This window comes from Centruroides vittatus, unplaced genomic scaffold (assembly GCF_030686945.1).
Source record: "Centruroides vittatus isolate TY-2023 unplaced genomic scaffold, ASM3068694v2 contig_367, whole genome shotgun sequence".
Classification (NCBI taxonomy): Eukaryota; Metazoa; Arthropoda; class Arachnida; order Scorpiones; family Buthidae; genus Centruroides; species Centruroides vittatus.
This window is the reverse complement of record NW_027122190.1, coordinates 915,547-938,035: the sequence shown is the minus strand read 5'-3', so window position 1 is coordinate 938,035 and position 22,489 is coordinate 915,547. Positions and strand designations below refer to the sequence as shown.

The following is a 22,489-nucleotide window of genomic DNA, read 5'->3' as shown; positions in this document are numbered from 1 at the left end:
TGAATTTTAAATATGTAAAATATTCGAAAACGGTACGTTCCATTTTGGAACATTTATAATATTAAACCTGACGATGGCCTATATTAGATAGGGTGAACACTTTTTATTCTAACAAACTACTTTATACCCATAGCAGCCGCCATTATGTAGTTCGTGCTAATACCGCTAGGTGTCAGATCTATCGTTGGCACAAGCCAATTGTATTGCAGGCCCCCCGACCTCTCATCTGTACCCTGACCTTATCTTCATCCACTTCTCTTCACCACTCTCCCATCCTTCTTTCACCACCTTTCTTACCTCCACGTCGTACCTCTGAGTGAAACCTGGAGCCCCTCTTTTCCAATTATTATTATTATTATTATACAATCGGAAGTTGTGCCGGAAGTAACAAATTGATTGAAACGTATCTTTTGACTATGCTACTTCTGAACAATATAAAATTTAAAGATAAGAGTTACTTTGGTCATAAAAAGTAGAAAAATGATAAAATGAATAATAATTATAGTGTTAGATGTGGCAACTCAGCCGATGATTTTGCGCATTGTCACGATGGACTGCTTCGTAAGACGTAAAAAAAAGTTTGTTCCTTACAGGATACGAAACCAGCCTTACGATATTTTATAACTGTAGCTAACTATTGCTATAGATATCCAGTATAGCAAACATTTACGAATACGGATACGGTTACGTCGCGAAGTTTATAACTCGACCTTAAGATGCTAGAGGAACGAGTGCTAAACACAGACTGATGGAACATGCGCACAATCCGGGACTTCCCCTCTCCTCGTCACTTGTTAGGCGAAACGTCGCTCGTTAAGCGAGTCAATTTTTTACAATTTCTTTTTGCTCTTTATGCGCGGTGCTCGTTAAGCGAGGTTCCAATGTAATTTGATTTCTATTGTTAAGTACTAAAACTTTTTACGTAATCCAACGCAAATAATTACATTTCATTGCAAGAGAAATGTTACTTAGCAGGTAATAAGTAAACTTTTAACTTCTTATCTTTTTAATGAAATAAATTCTTACTTATATAATTTCTTGGTGAAATAAAAATATTTCACTTACTGTCAAACTTAATATAGACGCAGAACTTTCAGTAGGATCACAGATTAACTTTCGATAACAGACAACTTCTGACAACGTTTTGGATGGATTTTTTATTTTTTATATTATATTTACGGGGCCCTTTTAGCGCCCTTTAGGCGCTAAAAGAGCCCCGCAAATATAATATAAAAAATAAGGTCTCGTCCTACGCCACAGGCCAACTAAAACGGCCTTTTTTGCTGGCCTATGGGGAAGATGAGGCTTAGTATATTCGGGACATACCGCTCATGAAATTCTGGAGAGTTGCTCGCCCGGCATCAATCCCGGGATTGGCAGATTGATGAAATTTTTGAAAAATAAAACGGTTGTATTTTTTAGTTCAATTTCAATAACTTTGCTTATTCTAACTTTGAATTACTTCCTTGTTTTTATACGTATAAAAAACAAGCGAAATCAGTTTGTTGTAATGCCTTTTAAGAGACATTCAAGGTCACTTCAGAAAAGTAAATGTTGTGCTAATGTCACGCCGATTATATTTTATGTAATTTTAATAATTTTTTAAACCAATTATTTATAAAATAATAAATAAATTTGTTAAATAATCAATGTACTATTTATTGACCAATTAAAAAAATTTATTATCGAGGTTTCAGTTTCGGTTTCGGTTTAAAAGTACATAAGTACGTTTTATCGTTTATTTATTTCTGTTTTCGTATAACCGAGAGAAATATGGGTAATTTATCTGTAAATATGTTGAATATAATTACAGCAGTCGAATATATCAATTATATTTTGAAATTATTTCAGGCAAAGGGAAGAAAAAGACAAGAACAGGAAAAAAAGAAAATCCAATTGTGGTTGGCAGTGTTTCGACTTCAAGTAAAATAACAGAAGGAAGAAGTTCTGTAAATATCGTTGAAAATGGTGGTATCGATCAATTAAATGATATCGTCACCTTCGTACTGTTAAATGAAAATGAAAGTAAAGAAGTTCGAGTTGATAGATCGCTTCTGATTAACTCGAGTGAAGTACTTAACGAGAAGTTGGATGAAACGAAAACAATTGAAATCGTGGCTATCAGCAAGAAAGATTTCGAAATTTTTATCAAGTAAGTAAATTAAAACTCCATTTTAAAAGATATTTTGAGTAATAAAATTACCCAATTTTGTTTCCTAACGAGTAAGTGGATCGTACTGTTTATGCCACCCGCTTTGTACGTTATACACGTAATTAATAATATAACGTTCGGCACCACGTGCTGTGTATTATTCCTTGGTACAATTAAGAAGGTTTTCGAGGAATTTCGGGGTGGGTATGTGCGTATTAGTGCAAGTATTAATTACGATATTGTTGAGTAACTTTTGGACGAGTGTAGAGGGGAAGAAAAATATAATTACTTTCGATTCCGTAGTGTTGAATGATTAGAGTACATTTTACTTTTTATTAATCTTTGGATTTATTTTATTTTATTAATAAATATTCGTCCGAAAACTTTTTTGTAGAAATATATTCGCAAAACTATGAATTGTTAATATATATTCGCAAAACTTTTATATTTATTACTTAACAATTACAATAGTTTGCCTGTTAAATTAAGTTTTTGTAATTTAAACTTTTTAATGTAAATTAAATAAACTTTAAAGTATTTTTATCATATTTTACTGTTATCATTCTTTAAGATAACGTATATATTACGTTACGTTATTAATGCATTCATGGCCCTATACTCTGGGGCACTTGGGGCACGTGCCCCAAAGTTTCCTCTCCTTTTTCGTCTCGTTTGCCCTTATCTCCTAATCCCGAAGAGGGCCCCAAAACAGAAAACTTGTGACTTATATCCTATTCTGCAAATATAATAGAAAGTAATGAACGAAATTTATTCATTCACCCATGAAACCTCGTCAAATGTTGACCAAATCCCCATTTCTTGTTCTTGAGGCCAAATTAGCTCCGAATTCACCTAGCCCCACCTTGTGGAAGCACTGATCCGACGTTGAATCATAGAGTTTGAAGCTCTATGCATAATGTACCGTGTCCTTTTTTACACCTTGTGCCCCTATCTTTTTCATAGTCTGCGGGAGTCGCCGTACTCATTATTGCTTGCAAAATATTTTTTGTAAAATGTACTCACGAGCAGCTGTAGGTTAAGATACACGACCCAGATAGGATAGTGGAATTGTAAAACAAAGATAAGTGTGAAATATAAGTAATGTTTTTAAACTCTGTCAACGAAAGGGTAATGCCAGCTCGAAACATGAGAAATTTAGGTGCTTGAAAGCTTTGCGAAGAGGTCCTCTGACTTTTAGAAACCTTGGGTTTTGAGAGGAATAGAACTTTCGCTAGTGTGCCTAATCTCGAGTAATTTTTAAGTGTCACGTTTCACGAACTCGTTTAGTGAATGGTCCCAATGAACGAGTTAGAACCACGTGATATTCTCGTATTGTTATCCGCATTACTCGAGACTAGATACCCAAAATAGGGTCGCCAATCGATCGGACACTTGAAAGTGAAAGACGTTGCTGTACTTAAGCACCGAAGAGAGAATTATCATGGCAATTATGTGAAATATTACGGCAATTAGACATGGCCTGAAAGACAGTGTAGAAAGTCCTGCGAAAAATCGTGTATTTTTGAATTCATACAAGATATCCCACAGTCAATTTTTTTGAAAATTTTGAATTTTTTTCTGGTGATAATGACAGGCGGATTTATTATGACATTCGGTTGATGGTTGATGATGCATGTCCCTGGTAAATTCTAAGGCGCTATTAAGTAAATTTTCATAGGCACAATGATGTCAATACACAAGTGCCGTATTTGGTCTAACAAAAATCATCACGTTCACCAGCAAATTTAATCGCATATGCCAAACATTGTGATGTGATTCCACAGCATCCTTTATCATTGGTCTTTGTTTTTTGAAGAAAACTAAAACTCTGCATATGGATCAGTGACATGTTCTCTTAATGCCGCCGGATTCAGAGGTATGTTCCAAAACTCCATTATTCAACACTGCATCAAAGAAATCGAACACCACAATCTTTATGCAAGATGGTGCAGCTTTACATATCGGCTGAAACTTGCAAGCCTCGCTACAAAATTTTTTCTACCAGAGAGTGATTATTCGATTATTTCTAACGTCATGGCCACCATGATCACTAGATCTGAACCACCGTGAGATTTGGCTATGGAAATACATAGTTTCGTTTAAGAGGTTTATGTTCTCAATTTAGATGTTAAAAAAAAAAAAAAAAAAAAACTAGAATTTCACAACACATGCGACAATTCTAAGCGGGTGAATTGTGTTCTCCGTCAAGTGTTTCGTGCAGTAAATGCAGTTTGTTTTAGAGCAATAGAATGAAGGGCACATAGTGTCATATGTTTGGTGTAGCCACCAATCCCACATTCCATATCTGCAATCGAAATAAATTTATTGAATTTTGTTCATTAATTCCCGAAATTCGTTAGAAACGTACGTAATATGAACATTAAAGTGACAACAGCTCCAATTTCGCCTAAGTGGCTGAATTTTGATGTAAAAATTGCTACATAAGAAATATTACCATGTTTTTTTTATGTAGCAATGTTCTAAATACCTGTAACTATAAGCTTATCACAGACCAGTTATATCAATAAAATTTTCAAGATTATTCTTTCTCTATACATATTCTTTAATCTTAATGTATGAGGAAACATAATTGTATTTCGTCTCACTGCGATTTTCAGCCATTTATCTTGTAATTGTAATTATAGGGATTCTAGAAAAATCAGTTTCTATGAAGAACAGGCGTGTTGAAATTAGGATAAATAGAATTTTATTAATTCTGTTTTTAATTTAAATACAGCAAGAATAAGTAAAATAGAAATTATTTTAACAGATGTCCTGTTTATTTTTTTTTTTTTTTCAGCCATGCAAAAGGGAAACGAATCAAGATTTTAAATACGAAACAAGCTTTGGCATTAATGACTTTATCCATAAAATTTGAATATTCAGATCTGTATGACGAATCCACTAACTTCATATTAAATAATATTAATCTGGAGAATGTTTGGCAGATTTATAAGGGCGCAATCGAAATGGAGAATGAAAAATTGATACTGAAAACAATTTATTTCATTTTAAAAAATGCCGATGACACATTGAAAGGGAACAGAATTCGAGGAGTACCTTCTTCTACCTTAGAATTCATATTGTCACAGGATATAATGAATATCGAAAATGAAGTAATGCTCTTCAATGCTCTGGTTTATTGGGCTGAAACGGAAATTAAAGATAAAGAGGAGGTCACTCCTGCTGACGTATATTCGAAGATTCTTCCGTTTTTGGATAAAATACGATTTTTGAGTATGACAATAAAGGAATTTCAGGAAGGGCCTGAGAAATATCCTATTTTTACAAACGATCAAAAAGCTCGACTGTTAGAAAGGATTATAGATGAAAAATCAAGAAGTCCTCTCCCTTTTGGTTCCCCCAGGCTAGGTAAGAGAAGCCGGTTTCCTGAAAATGAAAGTGATATTTATATCAATGAAATAACTTTTGTTAATTATTGCCAAAATTATGAAAATCATTGCATTCCTTTCTCACGGGTACGAAACGTATTTAAATCTAAAGAAAAACCGTTTTTTCTCACTTCAGTCATATTGACGGGTTGCAGGATAAAGGGTAACTTTATCCTAAAACTTAAAGATGATATTAAATTTAAATCATCAGCGGATGCTTTAGGAGTTATTGAATTTTCTCCTCCCATCTTCATTAGAAGAAACAAACAATTTGAATTTGTATTTGAAGGAGAAGGCAACAGTTTTTATTCTTGCGAAAATGTTGTTTATTTTGAGAATGCTCCTTTTTATGTGGTGTCTTCTGACGGCAATAATCGTAATAATTTACCAATGCATTGTTTATTTTGGTCAGTTATGTATTTCGTTCCATGAGTTAAAGAATAAAGTGCTGTAGTACGAAACAAAATTTTGTCAATAAGTAAAATATTACAGAAAATTTCATTAAAATATTAAATTGCCGAATTCCGTAACATATCGAAGGAAATTGAGATTGAATACGCATATATGATTTTATACAATTAGTAATTTAGATAAGATTTATGGGATAAGGCAGTACATGAACAACCTACCACGAGGATGCCTTTCCAGAAGATTTTCTATGGGGAAACCGATCCTTATTTAGAGGTTAGGTAGGTGAAGAAAATCCAGAAAACATCGTGCAACCAGCACATTGGAGGTGCACGAATCCATGACTAATTGGCCATTGGCAGGAGACATTATATAAGTTTTTAGTAGTGGTGTGGTTTAGAAATTAGTAATGCTTTTCTTGATAAACCTTCAAAGAAAACCTTTAATAAATTGTCGAAATAATTTGTCGAAATAAGTCATTTTTATTCACTTCGATAACTAATTACAACTATTTGTTCTTTGATAGGTGATGAAAATTCCGGATTAATGTAATTAATTAATAGAATTTAAATATAATTTATCATATCAGTAGTGATGCTAACCTTGAGTTAATTAATATTATTAAACTTGATCACTATTCCGATAAGTTCTGATGAATCTTAAAACTTACCAGTGGCCGAGTGGATAAAACCACTAAACAAAAGTAGTTGGTTGTTGGTTCTTACCTGGCCACGTGGAGTTTTCCTGATTTTCTTCATGTTTGTAACACCTAAATATTGGCCAGTTTCCCTTAGAAAGTCTTCGCGGGAGGTTTCCTTGGCAGATCGCCCAAGTGTCATGTTTCCATAAACACATAAACCAAACCCAAAGTTTTCCATATATATTCCGATTCGAACCGGAAATCGCGTGATTTTAATTTAAAATTTTATACAGTTAGATTCCAGTTAGATACATAAACGTCGAGACAGATATGGAAAACTTTTTTAAAATCAAAATATGATGAAAATTGCAGCCGGGATTTTTTTAACTCTCCGCCCTGTGAGTACTAATAGGGCCTCATTTTAGCAAGCCCATTATGGGTTCGGCCACACCCACAATGGGGCGGCCGGATGATGAAGGACGGAGGGGCCGACATATCCAGTTGGAACAACCCCCGAAAAATTCCTGGGGATTTTTCGCCCTGGGGGTCCAGGATCGACTCCGTCCGGATTCTATCCCGGTCCAATTGACCGCTCGGCCATCCGGCCCGTATGTATGTATGTGTAAGGGACACGATTTTGTTCACCCTGTTTGATGCTTAATAACTCCTGTATCTTTTGTCGGAAATTTCTGAAATTTTGCAGGGAGGTTTGTCTATTAAATTTTGGTAGTTAAAGGTCGAAAGGTTGGAGAACTAGAGGGTGGAGTCACGTGCCATATCTTGAATGGGTTCGGACGTAATGAAGATGTTACTCGTTATTAGCATTTACAGTTTTTAATAAAACTCATCTCTACCCTTAAAATTAAGCTTTTTGTCCCTTTATAAAAATAATATATTTTAAAATAAAATATCAAAGCACATGGCACTACTACAATTTTAAATCTTTTTCCCGGAAAATTATACTATTCTTTGCTGGATTTTTTACTGTATATATCGAATATTTATTTGCATATTTTCTTTTTCGAAACATCCTTCTACTCAAGATCTTTCTCTAAATATTTTATAGCCACTTTTTCTGCCATTTAGTAGTAGTGAAACCTCTTTACTGTTCTTTCCACTTTATCAGTGTTCCGAAATATTCGGTTTAATCAAAATTACAATCGAAAATAGAACTTCCGAAACGCATTTATGAAAATAAAGATGTAAAATTAAAAAAGGCAGACGTTAAAATGGAAAATGTTCCACATAGAGATCAGCATTTATATATTAACTAATATATCAAAATATGTACCTGTACATACGTACGGAAGATTTAGTGTTAAAACGATTGTGTTTAAAGAAATTAAGTGTCAGCAAGGTCGTGAGATCCGCTACAGACGAGGACAAACGATCAACGCCAATGTCCTTTTTTTAAAATTTTTCTCATCGCGTGGGACTTTTCAGCAAGCCGATTATGGGTTAGGCGGGCCCTCAAGGAGGCAACCGTGTGGTGAGGGAAGGTACTCGACATATCCGGAGGTTTTTCGACTCCTGCGGATTAGATTCCGGATCCCCCAGAGCAATACACTATACCTTAAACGCTCGAGCATTCTGCTTATATATTTATATACTTGCATAGCTACAAATACAATTTATCTTTTGTAAAGATGAGATAACGCTGTGATGTATGTAAGCTTATAGTATATATCCTTTTCGCCGGAAGATACCAGTGACTATATTATGAACAATGTGATCATCGTATTGTTCACAAATAGCAAATATATTGTATGTAATATAGGTATTATCTTCACTATTACAGTAAAATTACACACCTCTTATTAAAAGTTTATTCTAAATTTTTTTTATAATTCGATATGGTATGCTTATTCTTTAGTTATTTAATTTTCAGGCGATATCATTTAAAACTTTACAAAAAATAATATAAAACCAGTTTACTCATTGAATATCGAATAGGTAGGTATAAGAGAAAATGCAGTTCTAATGTTCTTTTATACTCATTACTGTGGAACTGGCTAATTAAGATGATAATAATACAATAAGATTTAGTAAAGGTTACTTCCAAACGGGGGTCATTTTTTCAGATACGTTTCTTCTTGAAATGTGTACAAAACCTTCAAACAATGGACATCATCAGTCGCCATTATGTAGAGGTAGGATGAGATTACATAAAAGTAACACTTTTGATTTTGCATTATTATTGTGAGGATAAATTTGGATTTCATACTACCAGTTGTTTCTTTGAAATATTATCAGATACGTTTAAGGTCGAAATATTGTCAACACATTTAATAAAAATTGCCAGGACAAAATAAATATTTTTCTGTACATGTCATTTTATTTATTTACTTATTTAGACATACTGGGAAGAACCCATGATGCGGGGAATACATACAACAAAATCATTACATTACATTAGTGTGCATTGTACATGTAAACAATTCATAAGTTATTACAGAGAAAAAGAAAACATATATATATATACATAAATAAAACAAATTATACAAAGCGATACTAAGAAATGTTTAAACAAAATATCCATATATAAAAACAAAAAATAAATTGTGGAAAGAACTATCCAAACAATAAAAAAAAGACAAAAACATTATATAAAGAAATTAATTATACCCACCTATAAGACAAAAAAAGGATTAAGTTATCGCGTCAAACAATGGATAGTCTCCCGAAGATCCTTTTCTTTTTCTTTCTTTCTTTCTCCTCCTGGTTCATATGGAGATTACGGCCTTGATTCGCCTTTCTTCTGATAGACGCTCCCGAAGATTCTTAGCCACGAACACACTTTAAAGAAAGAAAGCAAACGCCGCCTTTGGGCAAAATCGAATATTCCAATATGCAAAACCAAACAAAATGTACGTTACTCTCCGTACAAAGAATCACTGGACACAAAATAAGACAACATAAGCTTACCTAAAAAAAAAGATTTAACCTTTTGTACAAAATTAATTAAATTAAAATTGCGTGCATTACCAATAAGGTCCAGAAAATTCTCAAACGCAATAATAGGAATACCAAAAACACTTTCACGAATTTTTTTCTAAATTAGCACACCTAGCTATCACATGAAAAGCATCCAATAGCTGATCATTTTGACAATATATGCAAATTTCTCTGTGATGATTCTGCAAAAAATTGAGAGAGTCACATCTTATTTGTATTACCGTATAGCTAATATAGAAGGAGAAATTGTTATTATAAAGTGAACAATCAAAAAAAGATTTGTTTAAATGCTTATACCAAACATTATATGAGCTGACATTAATACGTCTATTCAAATCAAGAATAAAATTATCAAAATAATTTAATTTCAATGTAGGACAACAGTAACAATTATTTAGTAATTCATCAAAATTAATACCATTATTAACACAAATTTTCCTTAAACTTTTAGACCACAGAAAGTCACTCTTATTTAACACGTAGCTTAAGCACCTTCTACTCCATCGCTTTTCATCCAATTCAATTGTCCTAAAGATCTAATTCAAACACTTATTTAATATTGTAAAAGACAAAGGTAATAGCGAACACTCCATAAAAATCAAGTATCTTGGGTACAACGAGACAAACCAAATAACTTTTTAATAAAATTAGCCAAGACCGGATCTAACTCGTCAGATTGATATCCCCAAACCTCAGAAGCATATAACAAAGATGATGTAAGAATTGAATTAAAAATCCTTAAACAATCATTCAAATTACGTAATTTAGCCGATCTACACATCTGAATAACTCTATCAGTTTTAATAAAAGCATTCCTTCTAGCAGTCTGAATATGGGATTTATATTTTCCATTATATTTGAATATGACACCCAGATATTTATATTGGGAAACTACCTGTATTACATCGTTTCTAAACCACCATTTATCCAACTTAGCAAGTTTACCATCATTACGGAAGACAACAACTTTAGATTTCATAAGATTTAAACTCATATTATTTTCTGATAAATATTTATCCAAAATGTTAATAAATCCTTGTAAACCTCTAACAGAGTCAGCAATCAAAACTATAACATCTGCATAAGCCAGAATTTTAATACTAATGCCGTTCACCTCAATACCTTCATAGTCAAAATTATTTATTTGTTCAATTAAATCATTTAAATATATACTAAACAACACAGGACTCAAAACACAGTTCTGTCTAACCCCAGTAGCAGTAAAAAAAAAGACCTAGAACAGAGACTGCCCCATTTAATCTAAACATTAGACTCTTTATATAATTCTGTAAGCAAAGAAGCAGATTTAAAACTAATACCATATTTCAAGAGTTTTTTCCACATTAAATTCCTACCTACGGCATTAAAAGCTCATTTACAGAAAAATTTATTTCTTTTGACTAGACTCATCTAGTCAAAAGAAATATACTTGATACATGAGTCTAGTCCATTTTTTGTCCCTTCACACGCTATGTATAGTCAAAAGAAATCTATTTTTCTGTAAATATTGTCAACACATACATCTTAAGGAGAACAATTTTCTGAAAATTCGATTGTGTAATTTATAAAGAAGTTTCTTTTAATTTGAAACGAACTTGAACGAATTTGAATCTTGATTGTTCCTTCAGTAATCCTTTTATGAGTCTCTTCGCAATTTTCTTTTGTAAAAAATAATTTTCTATCGCTTTTTCTCTTAAAGCCCCTCATTTTATAAAAAATGAGGGGTTTTAAGAGAAAAAAGCTGAAAAAATAAAATAAGCACAGACTTAACATTTTTTCAATGATGTCTATGTGAGTGCATCGTCAGGAACTCTAAGTACGTGCGTACTCTCGAATGCATTTGTCTTAATGCTTCAGAAAAATAACCATAATTGGCAGCACATTCCAAGCATGCCTCAGCAAATTTGACCAAGAGGTAACTAACAAAATAACCTAACTTGCTATCAACAAACGAAAATCACTATTTCTACTTTAAAGATCTGAGTACTCATTACTTCAACGCATAAAATATTTCGGAAGAAGGTTGAAATTATCACTTAGCTATTAAATTACAAGATTAATTTAATGATTCACAATTTATGGAAACTCGATCTTCCTTCATTAACTGTCTGTAGCCCCAATAGAACAATTAATTGTTTTATTGCCAGTATCGAGAAAATTAAACTTCGTACTCCTAGATGACGCATAGTGTTATATGACCTTTCCCTATTACTGCAATAATTTTTTAATTTACAGGATATTTATAAAATCACAACATATTTTACTTAAATTACATTACAATTTAATAATTGATTCTTAAAGAAAGCAGTTCAGAAGAAATCCATTCGTATAAATTTGTGAAAATCCATACTCTACGATTCTCGTATACACTTATTTTTAAATTTTTTGATAGAATTAAACTTGCTTTCAATTAATTATAATAAATATTTTTACAAGAACTTGAAAAAAACGTTAATAATTTAAATTCCTAAATAAAATTTAACAGTTTACAATCATCGTAAATTAGATTATCTCACGTGTTTACTAAGGACTCTGTATGGTCTGGTACCCAAAGAGATCCATGGATTGACTCCATGAAAAGGGCCTTCGAGAGGAAGGAGGAGCAGGGAATTTTTGAAGGGGTCGTAATGATTCCTATCCTTATTTTTACTAACAGGAAATAACATCTTTAAGACTGCTTTTTATTGATAAAGAAATGTACTATTTATTTCATTTGTTCGAAAAACAAAAAAGCCTAAGAAACAAAAGGGGCCCACTCTATCCCCGAGACCTATATACCACAAGTTACAGCATTTGCTGATAACAATCCTAGTAACGCCTGTGTTAATACACTACATATACCAGAGTCAATAGATAATCCATTGAATCCGCTTATTTAAAAAATCGAAAATGACAAATTTATTTAAAAATAAAATCCAAAAAATATACTACTATGTAAAATAAAAACAGAAGAAAACGAAGGTGTAATCTGCTAATGTTTAAAATGTATGGTTCTCAGGAAAAATAAAATTAAAAAAACGACGGCGCATTTTTGCGCCAGGGAAAGTTTTCAAACTTTTACATTGACGCCATCTAGAGATCACAATAGTAACTCTTTTACATACACAAATAGTATTTTATATATTACAAAAAGAAAAATATTTAACTTATTAAATATTAAATATTACACAATAATAAGTAGAAAGTATTATCTATGTTTTATTATGATAACTTTTATAAATTTTATAATTATAAATAATAATAATTTCATTATTTCATTATGTTTAAATTCAATTAATGGTAAATAACTAAACAATGAGAAATGAATTGATGTACTGAAATAATGCTTTTAAATAATGGAAAACATGTAATATTTTAAATTATTTTTATTTCTTAAATAGCTTCTACGTCATAGGAAGGTGACAGGAAATAGAATGGCGTCACCTGACCTGCCGCAGGGGTTTCTGCGGTCATGTGACCTGTCACAAACACGTGTTTTTGTTTACAACATTTCTTGCTATTATATTTGGTAAATTAATTAACAAAATTAAATAAAAATGTAATAAATTATAGTAAGCGATGAATAACAAATATATAAGAGCGTAAATTAGTACAAAAACTAACAAAATAATATAAATAATTTACATTTATTAGGGCAAATAAATTTAATTAATTGTAATATTTTTTTAATTACGTAATCTGACAAAACACATTGTTAAGTCTTAGAAACATTTCCCCAAGTACAATACAACAATTACACTGTAATTTAAATTTATATTGTAATCTAAACATGACCCATTCTATCTAAGCGGTGTGTTTATTAAAAAATCGAAAATGACGAATTAATTTAAAAATCGAAGACGAATAAAAAATATCTGAAGACGATAGCATGTTCTGCATTTATCTAAAATATATAGTTCTCGAGGAAAATAGAGTTAAAAACGTAGGCGTAAGAAAAACGCCGGCGAGAAAATCCACCAGAGAGTTTAAACCAACGTAAAAAAGAAAAACAATTATCAGAAGTCATGAAAAATGTAACAGATATATGTAATAAAGTATATAAATTTGTAATATCACAGAAATAAGCAAAAAAATTAAAGAAACAAAGAGAAAAAGGAACATTTAAATCAATACTAAAGGTGACACACTTCCATCTAAGTAGTGTGTTTATTTAAAAAATCGAAAATGACGAATTTATTTAAAAATCAAACCCAAAATATATACTGCTATGTAGAATAAACACAGAAAAAAACGATGGTGTAATCTGCTTGTGTCTAGGATATATAGTTCTCAAGAAAAATGATATTAAAACGTTGGCGGATTTCAGCGCCGACCGAGAGTTTTCCAACCTCTCAAACCGGTTTGGCATATGGCGAAGAAGTGCGCCACCGAGTCCGAAAGGTTTTTACGTTCGTAAATTCGATTACGTTCTCACTTTTTTTAAATTAAAAAATTCAAATAATTCAACATAATTCAAAATTTGTGAAAATACACAATTCTCAATGTTACTTGTAATTTGGTTCATAAGAATATTCACTTTTTTCTATATATTTATGTTAAATGATTTTTTCTATTTTTAAATTAATGTTTAATAAAAAAAAGAGGTTCCAAAAATGTGTGTATAAATATTGTACTTGTTTTAATGCAAACTCACAAAATTTACGCTACAGTGTATTAAAGTACAGTAGAGCATCGATAAGTGGAACCAATTGGGGACTGGGGTCCTTCCAGTTAATGATTTGTTCCAGTTTCCGACTTTGTACGAAAAAATACATTAACCTGTCCGATGTTCAAATTTTTCTCCGTTGCGTATCGCTTCCTGTTGAATTTTTCTCCGTTGCGTGTCGCTTCGTGTTGAATTTTCGTCGATTTTAAGCCTAACGAAAATTTTTATAATAATCATCGAGGCTATCGTATCGTTAAAAATTATTTCTGCATTTTGTACAAACAAAATAAATATTTTAAAGAATATAAAAAACATGAAAATTATACTTTAGAAGTAAATTTAGTATCAAAAACATTCGATTCAGCACGACACAGTCCGACTGAAAAATCGTTCCACTTTCCGGCCATTCCACTTACCGACGTTCCACTTATCGACGCTCTACTGTAATTTGAGCAGGTCTTTAGTTTACATTATCGTTAAAAGATGGCATAGCTATAGCAAATCGTAAATTTTCATTAAAACACCAGAAATTTTTTTTTTACTTCAAGTTACGATCTACTTTAGTAATTGCGTAACTACCTTTACTGACAGGCGATTAACGCTTAATTGTTTTTAATGCGATTTTTTAAATCAAATTAATTAAATCTCCAATTAGTAATGCTTCGAAAAGTATTGTCACAATAATATACTCGACAATTAATAATATTGTTCATTATTAATTAGCTATTTCACGAGAATCAACAAATAAACAATGACTGAACATTACTCATGTTTAGCATCATCCTTTTGCTTATAATTTCACAAATTTTGACAGAACAACAGAATACCAACAATGAAAGGATTTTCACTAATGTAACGAATAGTATATTCGGCCTCAGCCGAATACCGAATATTCGGCCAGGAGCGTGGCCGAATGGCCGAATATTAGGCCAAACTATTCGGTTTGATTAACGCACGTACGAAAATTGGCGCGCAAACCGTATAATTGGCAAGGATCGAGCACTCTGATCTCTATTGGCCCGCTGTCACTACGACTTTTTCTTCCAGTAGGTCTAAATTATTTAAATTAATTATAAATTATAATTATTAAAGTTAATATGAGATGGAGCCTAACGTCTACCTCTACTGCTAAATTGGTTTATAATTTATGTAATAGCCGTAAATAGCCCGATATGATTCGGCAGTTGTTGGTATTTAGGTGTGAGTTATAACTTAAGTTATTTTATTTGCAATCGATTTTTTTAACTCTTTAAAATTTTGTTTTTACTACGTATTTGTAGACTGAATAGTACCCTAAGGATATACTTTAGTGGGGACATATGGTCTAGTTTCTGCCCAGTTGTGGAACAGTTCAAATATATTATTGGGGGTTTCTATTTGTGAAGTTTTGTGATATTTTGTTGCTATTGTTTTTGTCAATATTTTTAAAATTAACACGATTTAAAATGTTATCTTTTGTATATAATGAGAAATGCTCATTCTTTGCTTTATATATAAAATAAATTATATATTAGTTACTCATCTTCTAGAAATAGATAAATAATTCTTTCATTAAATACGATAAGTTTCAATAAAACGTTTCGTAAAAAATATTAAAATATACGCGAATACGAATATAACATAATTAACTAAACAATAACATTAATGCCCGATACATTCTAACCTACACGTCATCAATGCCATGAGATATCGGGCTAGATAAAGGCAATAATAATATTTAATTACGAAATAATTTAATACTAGAGTTAGATGCTATTTCTTATTAACTTTAATAATTATAGCTTAATGTTCAGCATTAATAAAAGTTTCCAAAATGATTAATTTACTGTGTTTTTGTTATTTCTTACTCCTGTTTTCAAGTATTCGGTATTCGGCCGAATAGCGAAAAATAGGCCGAATAAGCCGAATACCGGGTAGTAACCGAATATTCGTTACATCACTAATTTTCACCAAAACAAGCGACATCGATTACACGTTCATTTTCAGCGTTTGTCACCTTGTGTTACAGTTTAATCATTCCTTATCTTAGCCCCACACATGCTCAGGCATGGGCTTCGTTCATAACACTACAGTTCACCGTTAACGCGCGTACCTGCTTGTTCGTGTATGTATTGATTATCACTTATTGTTATACCACTGTGCACTGTATATCCACTGTATAGCCGCTTCCATTTGCACCCGTGTAACCATTTTCTTGTGTAGTCAAATTTATTTTCTTACTATGTAACATATTGTTTCAAATAAAATCCCGGTGCGGCTGGTGACCTCCCCTTCCCCTTCTCACTTCTCTTTCACATTTTCATCCCTTTTGGCCTCTGCCACAAATAACTTTTCCTTCTGTCTAACAACTTCTCAATCCTTTTCATCCCCTTTAAAGGAAATACCATTGAGTAATGCCTTCTAAACTTTCCACCTGTAATTGACATCGATTACGCAGAGTTACCAAAGTCAAAACGCGTAAAACACTAATTACAGTTCACAAGATTCAGGAAAGGAAGAGAGAAAATTAGAGGATATCTTCAATGCACCAGAGAAAAATGATCCTAAGGATGGAGAAGGACTAGAAGGATATTACTTTATGAGTGCGTGTGCCTTTTTCATGTATTGTGACTTACAAAAAACAATCGGAAATGATTTTTGTTATGGTTGTCTCGTCACCCCTACTTCGATTACGCATTCCAACCTTCTCGAAAGATCGTTTAGCCTATATTATTATAATTTAAATTAGTCTTCGATTAATAATACTTCGAACCAAATATTTGGTATCAAAGGACGACGCAATTTCTGAAATTACTAAGACGCGGCTGTTCTGTTGGTTTCGTTAGAACTACATTCATTCTGAGATACAAAAATCGACGAATCTATATCTATATCTATACTACTATATAAAGAGACAACGTATTTTTCGTTTGTGACCACTAACAGTGAAAACTACTGAATCAATCGTTTTAACTGTGGCATCTTTATGAACCCCGGAATGTTTACTACTAATCAAACTTTCAGATGCCGGAGAGGCCGCAACGGGGGGTGCTAGTGTATTATATTTTCGAATGCACGTATAGTACAAAGCGAGAAATTTGCAATTTTATTAAATCAGATGTACTGTACAGCACTTTGATCACTTTACAGAAACAAGAATGTTGAAATCTTTTACAGAATATTGAAGACTTACGTGCATTAATATCAGAGACGGATGCCCCTTTATCTATTTAATACAGAATTTATATTAACAATATATATGACAGAATTCTCTATTTAAATCCAGATTTGACCCTATTGATATAACTGGAAGGAATAATGAACATATATAGAAAATAATAGACAGACAATAAAAATACAAAAAGTAATTCATAAACTAATTGGCGATTTTAGAGTATTGAATTTAATTCGATGATACCTAAAACAACCTTATAATGTTCTAATTGCGTTTTAATCTTGAACTATCCTACAAAAACAAAACACGCCATTAAAATGAAGAATGGGTTTTTTTTTATATATAGTGTAGCTTAATCATGCTAAATTATTTATGATTAGCCAATAACCGCTTCAATAGGAAGAAACTATTAGTTTTCGATGTTTCCGAAATGCCTTTTCTGTAAGCTTCTCTAGGACTATTATCTAAACCAGGTGGAATTGATTCACAGCAAGGTCGTTACTTCCACTATCTACAATGTTTCTAATTATAACACTTTGCTCTTGCATCGTGTACTTTCTTATTTTAAATCGAAGCTTTGTTATCCACATGAAAACATTCGTTTTTATTCAAATGTTTTAAAAATAAAATATGTTAATCCGTTTTTAATTAAAGAACTATAAATTTGAATGTTTTTCTAATAAAACTAAGCATAATCGAACTTCCCAGGCAAAATATGATAGAAAAGCAAGCCAATTCAGTGTTTAGATTAATTAATTTTCATTTTTAACAACGTTTTGAATAAACTGAATTAATTAAATTATCATTTTAGTCTATTTAGAAAATAATTATTATTTGAAAAATTGATGGTGTTTAGTAAAATTTTAATGTAAATTAAAAGTACTACGTATATTATCAAATTACTTTTATTAGTTATTTAATTAATAAAACGATACATTCAAATTCTTATCGGGCTATATAATGGTCCGATAAAAATATGAATGAATCGTTTTATTAAATAAACAATATATATCGGTTGGAGATTTAAAATCAACAAAAAGAAAATGTAGAAAAATTTAAAAATCCAAAACATCTTTGATGCATTGAAATTAATAACAATATTTATAAAAAGTACTATTTTGAAATTTAATGAAAACTTTAAGGAATATGTTCTGTAATTTGAAAAGTGAAATTTTCTCTCTTTCCGAACAATGTGAAAATTATAAAAACGTTGTTGTTTTCGTATTTTTGAACGCATTGATAAAAACATTTCCCGTTTGTCTGTGCATTACATACGATACGCTGCATTTTTATAACAAGGAAATGCTTAGCATGGTTTATTTACCAATATATAATATACCATAAATTAGTGTTCATTATAAAATATTTACTACATTTCAAAAGCGTATCACGATATACGGGGAAAATTGCGTAGACAGTAAAAGCATATATAGATATATGTAAAAGAGGAAACAGTTAACTTCACCATCTGTGACTGTGGGTGAAATAGGTTAAAAACAAGAGAGTCTCCCGAATTGTGAAATGACCCATGGTTAATAGTTCATAGAAAAAGAATTAGGACACTGTCTCCGGATCGTACTAGTGTTGGGCACAAATCAGTTGTAAAAAGCCAATTATTCGATTCGATTGTTTTTCTTAGAATCGACTAATTCAGTTGTTCTGGCATACTTCTAGAGAAACTAAACTTTTTGAAGTAATATATAAGAAAAATATATTCAAAAGACTTCAAATTTATAAATTTTTATTAAATTAGAATAAAAATTCTTACATGATTTCATTTATTCTAATTAATTAAACAAATCCGAGAATTAGGAATTACTTAAAGCATCGTCTAATTTTAAGATGGTTCGTGTTAGTTTTACCGACTTTTTAATTGTCGAAACACGAATTTACTTGTCACTAGGCTAAACCACAAATAACCGTTCCCAGTTCTGCATTTTTTTTATAAATGCATTTTTAATAATATATGGCTGATAAGAATTATTTCGTTGGTGCACAAGAATAGTGACACAACTCAAAAATTTCCAATTTTAGTTTATTGTAGAAATGTATAGCAAACTCCCCATATTTTTATGTGGAAGAACGAACACTAACATTTATTTCCAAAATAGATTTGAAAATTTAAAAAATCCAAGATCATGACAAAGCCTTACAGGAAACAAGAAACTTTTAAGTGGCTGTTCTGGAAGAACTATTTTTTTGAGTTGTGTCACTATTCTTGTGCACCAACGATTTATTCGTGTATAAGTAACAAATATATGTATTTATTTATAGTGCGGGTTTTTAATATATTTTAAAGACAATTTTTTTCTTAAAAAATTAAACAACTTCTAGGGTTTAACCGTCTTTTTTTTATCTGTAACTGCATTTTTTCAGTGAGGAACTACTACAAACTACTAAATTGTCTTTTAAAAAAGTATTTATTCAGTTTTTTCTTCTAGGATAAATTTATCATTACAGTTTTTATTAAACTTCACTATATAAATTAAAATACCAATTATATTTTATAGATAAACATCTAATAAATTGTAATTAATTAATCGAAATTTATTAAATTTAAGAAAATTTATATACGCTCAATTTATTTATCAAAACTTTTAAAAATTATTCTAGAATGAAAATATAAATTGTTTTAAACTAATTTTTGTAAAACAAATTTTGGTAGCCATCATAAACGTTTAAATCATTTAAATAAACTAAAAACAACCATGCAAAACTATATTTTTTGGAGTTAAAGAATTTCTACATTGAACAAAATCATAACGTATTGAACATTACATATTTTATTACTTAGGTACAAAGAAGTGACATAAACTGCGTAATTTTTTATTTAACTCTCCAGAAACAGAAAGGAATCATTATGTTACCAAAGACTCTAGCATTATCTAACATTTTTGTAAACACCCCGCCCCTTTTAAAGCATCATAATGATTATCTGCAAACCCACCTATCCATATCTATATAATTTATTTTTTGGGCAGTCACTATATGAATAAAACACAGAATAATTTAAAATTAATTGCATTGATTAGCAATGCACAAGATAGATACTTGGGATAAAAAATATAAAAGATTCTATTAAAACATTACAAAATCTATAATTTTAATTTAATAATCTAATCGAATGATTTTTGCACATCTTTCCTATTAAGTTCTTGTTTTAACATGACCTAATGAAAATGTTCGATATCATTGTAATGTCCCAACAAAGAATGCCTGTTATTCGCACATACAGCCCTCAGGGTCCCATTCCTTTCTTTTGTTCTAAAGGGATTAGTCACCAGAAGGGTTGGGAAGGAAATTTCTACAAGGAACAGAATATATATCTAATATGGCGTACAGCCACAATACAAAACGATCTTTATCGAATCTTAAATTCCAGAAAAATTTAACGCTTTTAATTAGTTGATTTCTTTATCGATTTTTATAAATTTAATAGAAGATAGCCTACTATAAAACTGTACTATAAAATTGTACTATAATTGTGCTGTACTATAAAATAATTTTTATAGTATAGTAAAACTATAGTACAATTTTATAGTACAGTTTTATAGTAGTTGTATAGTATAGTATCTTCCATTAAATTTATAGAAAATAATTTTTATAGTGCTGTTTTTAGGCAAAACAAAATCTAGCTCTTCATGGTAAAAGTACAAAACTTTACGATCGCAACAATCACAATTTTCTAAACTGCACTGACATATTAAAAAAGTTTGATTCTTTTATATCGCAACAACACGCATCAATAGCAACACGCGAATCGTGTTGTTGTTGATTATAACTAAAAATGTTTTCCTGTTGCGATTCCTATTCGAAGATAAAATTCAAAATGAAATACTCGTTTTATTGGCATTAAATATTAAAGTAATATTATTAATTTGAGTCAACAAAACAAATATTTTTCAATTATTTTATATTATACTCCGGATCTATCACATACTGATCAAATAGTCAGATACAGTAATTCGATTCGTTCATTTTAATTCGGAATATAAAAGGTTTGAAAAACATGAAAACTCTGTAGCATTCTATCAAACTATAGTGAATACAGTGGCTGGATTGACATTATTTCTTATTGATTTGTTGACTATGAACACAATATAGTGCTTACGACGATCACTTGGCTTTTCTTCTCCCTGTTATTTCGTTCAACTAAATAACAGGGAGAAGAAAAGCCAAGTGATCGTCGTAAGCACTATATTGTGTTCATAGTCAACAAGAATCAAGCGCGACACGGTTTCAAGTCATTAATTAATTCTTATTGATTTACTAAAAAAATTAAATTTAGACATAAATAAGTTAACAAGTGAAGGCTATGATAACAACTCTAATATGCGCGACAAAAATATAGGTTTACAAAAAGAATTTTAAATTTAAATTCCCATCTATTTTATGTCCCATGTTCAAACCATAGTCTAACTTGTAAGTCTGATAACCAATGATGCTACAAATATCAATCATGAAACTATTCATTTATTTTAATATAGTAGAAATGTTATATTGGTTATGTAAATGTATGCCTCTTTAATCCGAATATTCAATTAATTTCGGTACACTTTCTCACAGCTATCAGGTTAAGTACTTCTTTTATTGATATTCACATAAGCATTTTGGGCTTATTTAACATCTAAGCCCCTCCTCAGTGTAATGCTACAAAATTAAAAAACAGTTATTTCACAAATTTAACGCGTGTAGATCATCTTTACAGACATAAAAAAAATTTCATACCAAAGAAGGTAGAGCAGCGCCTTTCAAATTTTTTCGATATTCCTATATGATACTTCTGGTTATGTTTTTTTTAAACATGAGTATGTATCGGATGATCTTAAAAAGTTTTCATAAATATGACGATAAAATCCATAGCGGTACACCTTTTCAAAACAGTATGATAGAGGGCGTGACAGAAAAAAGTAACCTATAATGTAGGTGTCATACTCTGTTTACAAATGTAATACTGTAGATCAGTGGTTCTCAAAGCGGGTGCCGCAAGTACGCCACAAGGGTGCCGAGAAATTTTTAAATAATTAAATTAAAATTACTTAAAATAATGGAATTAAAGTATTAAATTAAATAAATAATTAAAACAATTATAAAAAATGAATATTGGTTTTTTTCTACTAATCTTGTTACGTCGCCACTTGTC

At 31.0% G+C, this 22,489-nt stretch overlaps 1 protein-coding gene across 1 annotated transcript; it reads left to right on the top strand.

Moving 5' to 3' along the window:
* Nucleotides 1-1,773: 1,773 nt before the first annotated feature.
* LOC136975232 (uncharacterized) lies at nucleotides 1,774-5,999 on the top strand. The gene is made up of 3 exons (XM_067270261.1): nucleotides 1,774-1,777; nucleotides 1,852-2,152; nucleotides 4,953-5,999. The coding sequence occupies exons 1-3, from the start codon at nucleotides 1,774-1,776 to the stop codon at nucleotides 5,974-5,976; spliced, it is 1,329 nt and encodes a 442-aa protein (XP_067126362.1). The 3' UTR covers nucleotides 5,977-5,999.
* The last annotated feature ends 16,490 nt before the right edge of the window (nucleotides 6,000-22,489 follow it).

Bases quoted from the DNA above. Each gene is read 5' to 3' on its own strand.
- LOC136975232 (XM_067270261.1), top strand. The intron at 2,153-4,952 runs GTAAGTAAATTA...TTTTTTTTTCAG, and splicing joins GATTTCGAAATTTTTATCAA to CCATGCAAAAGGGAAACGAA.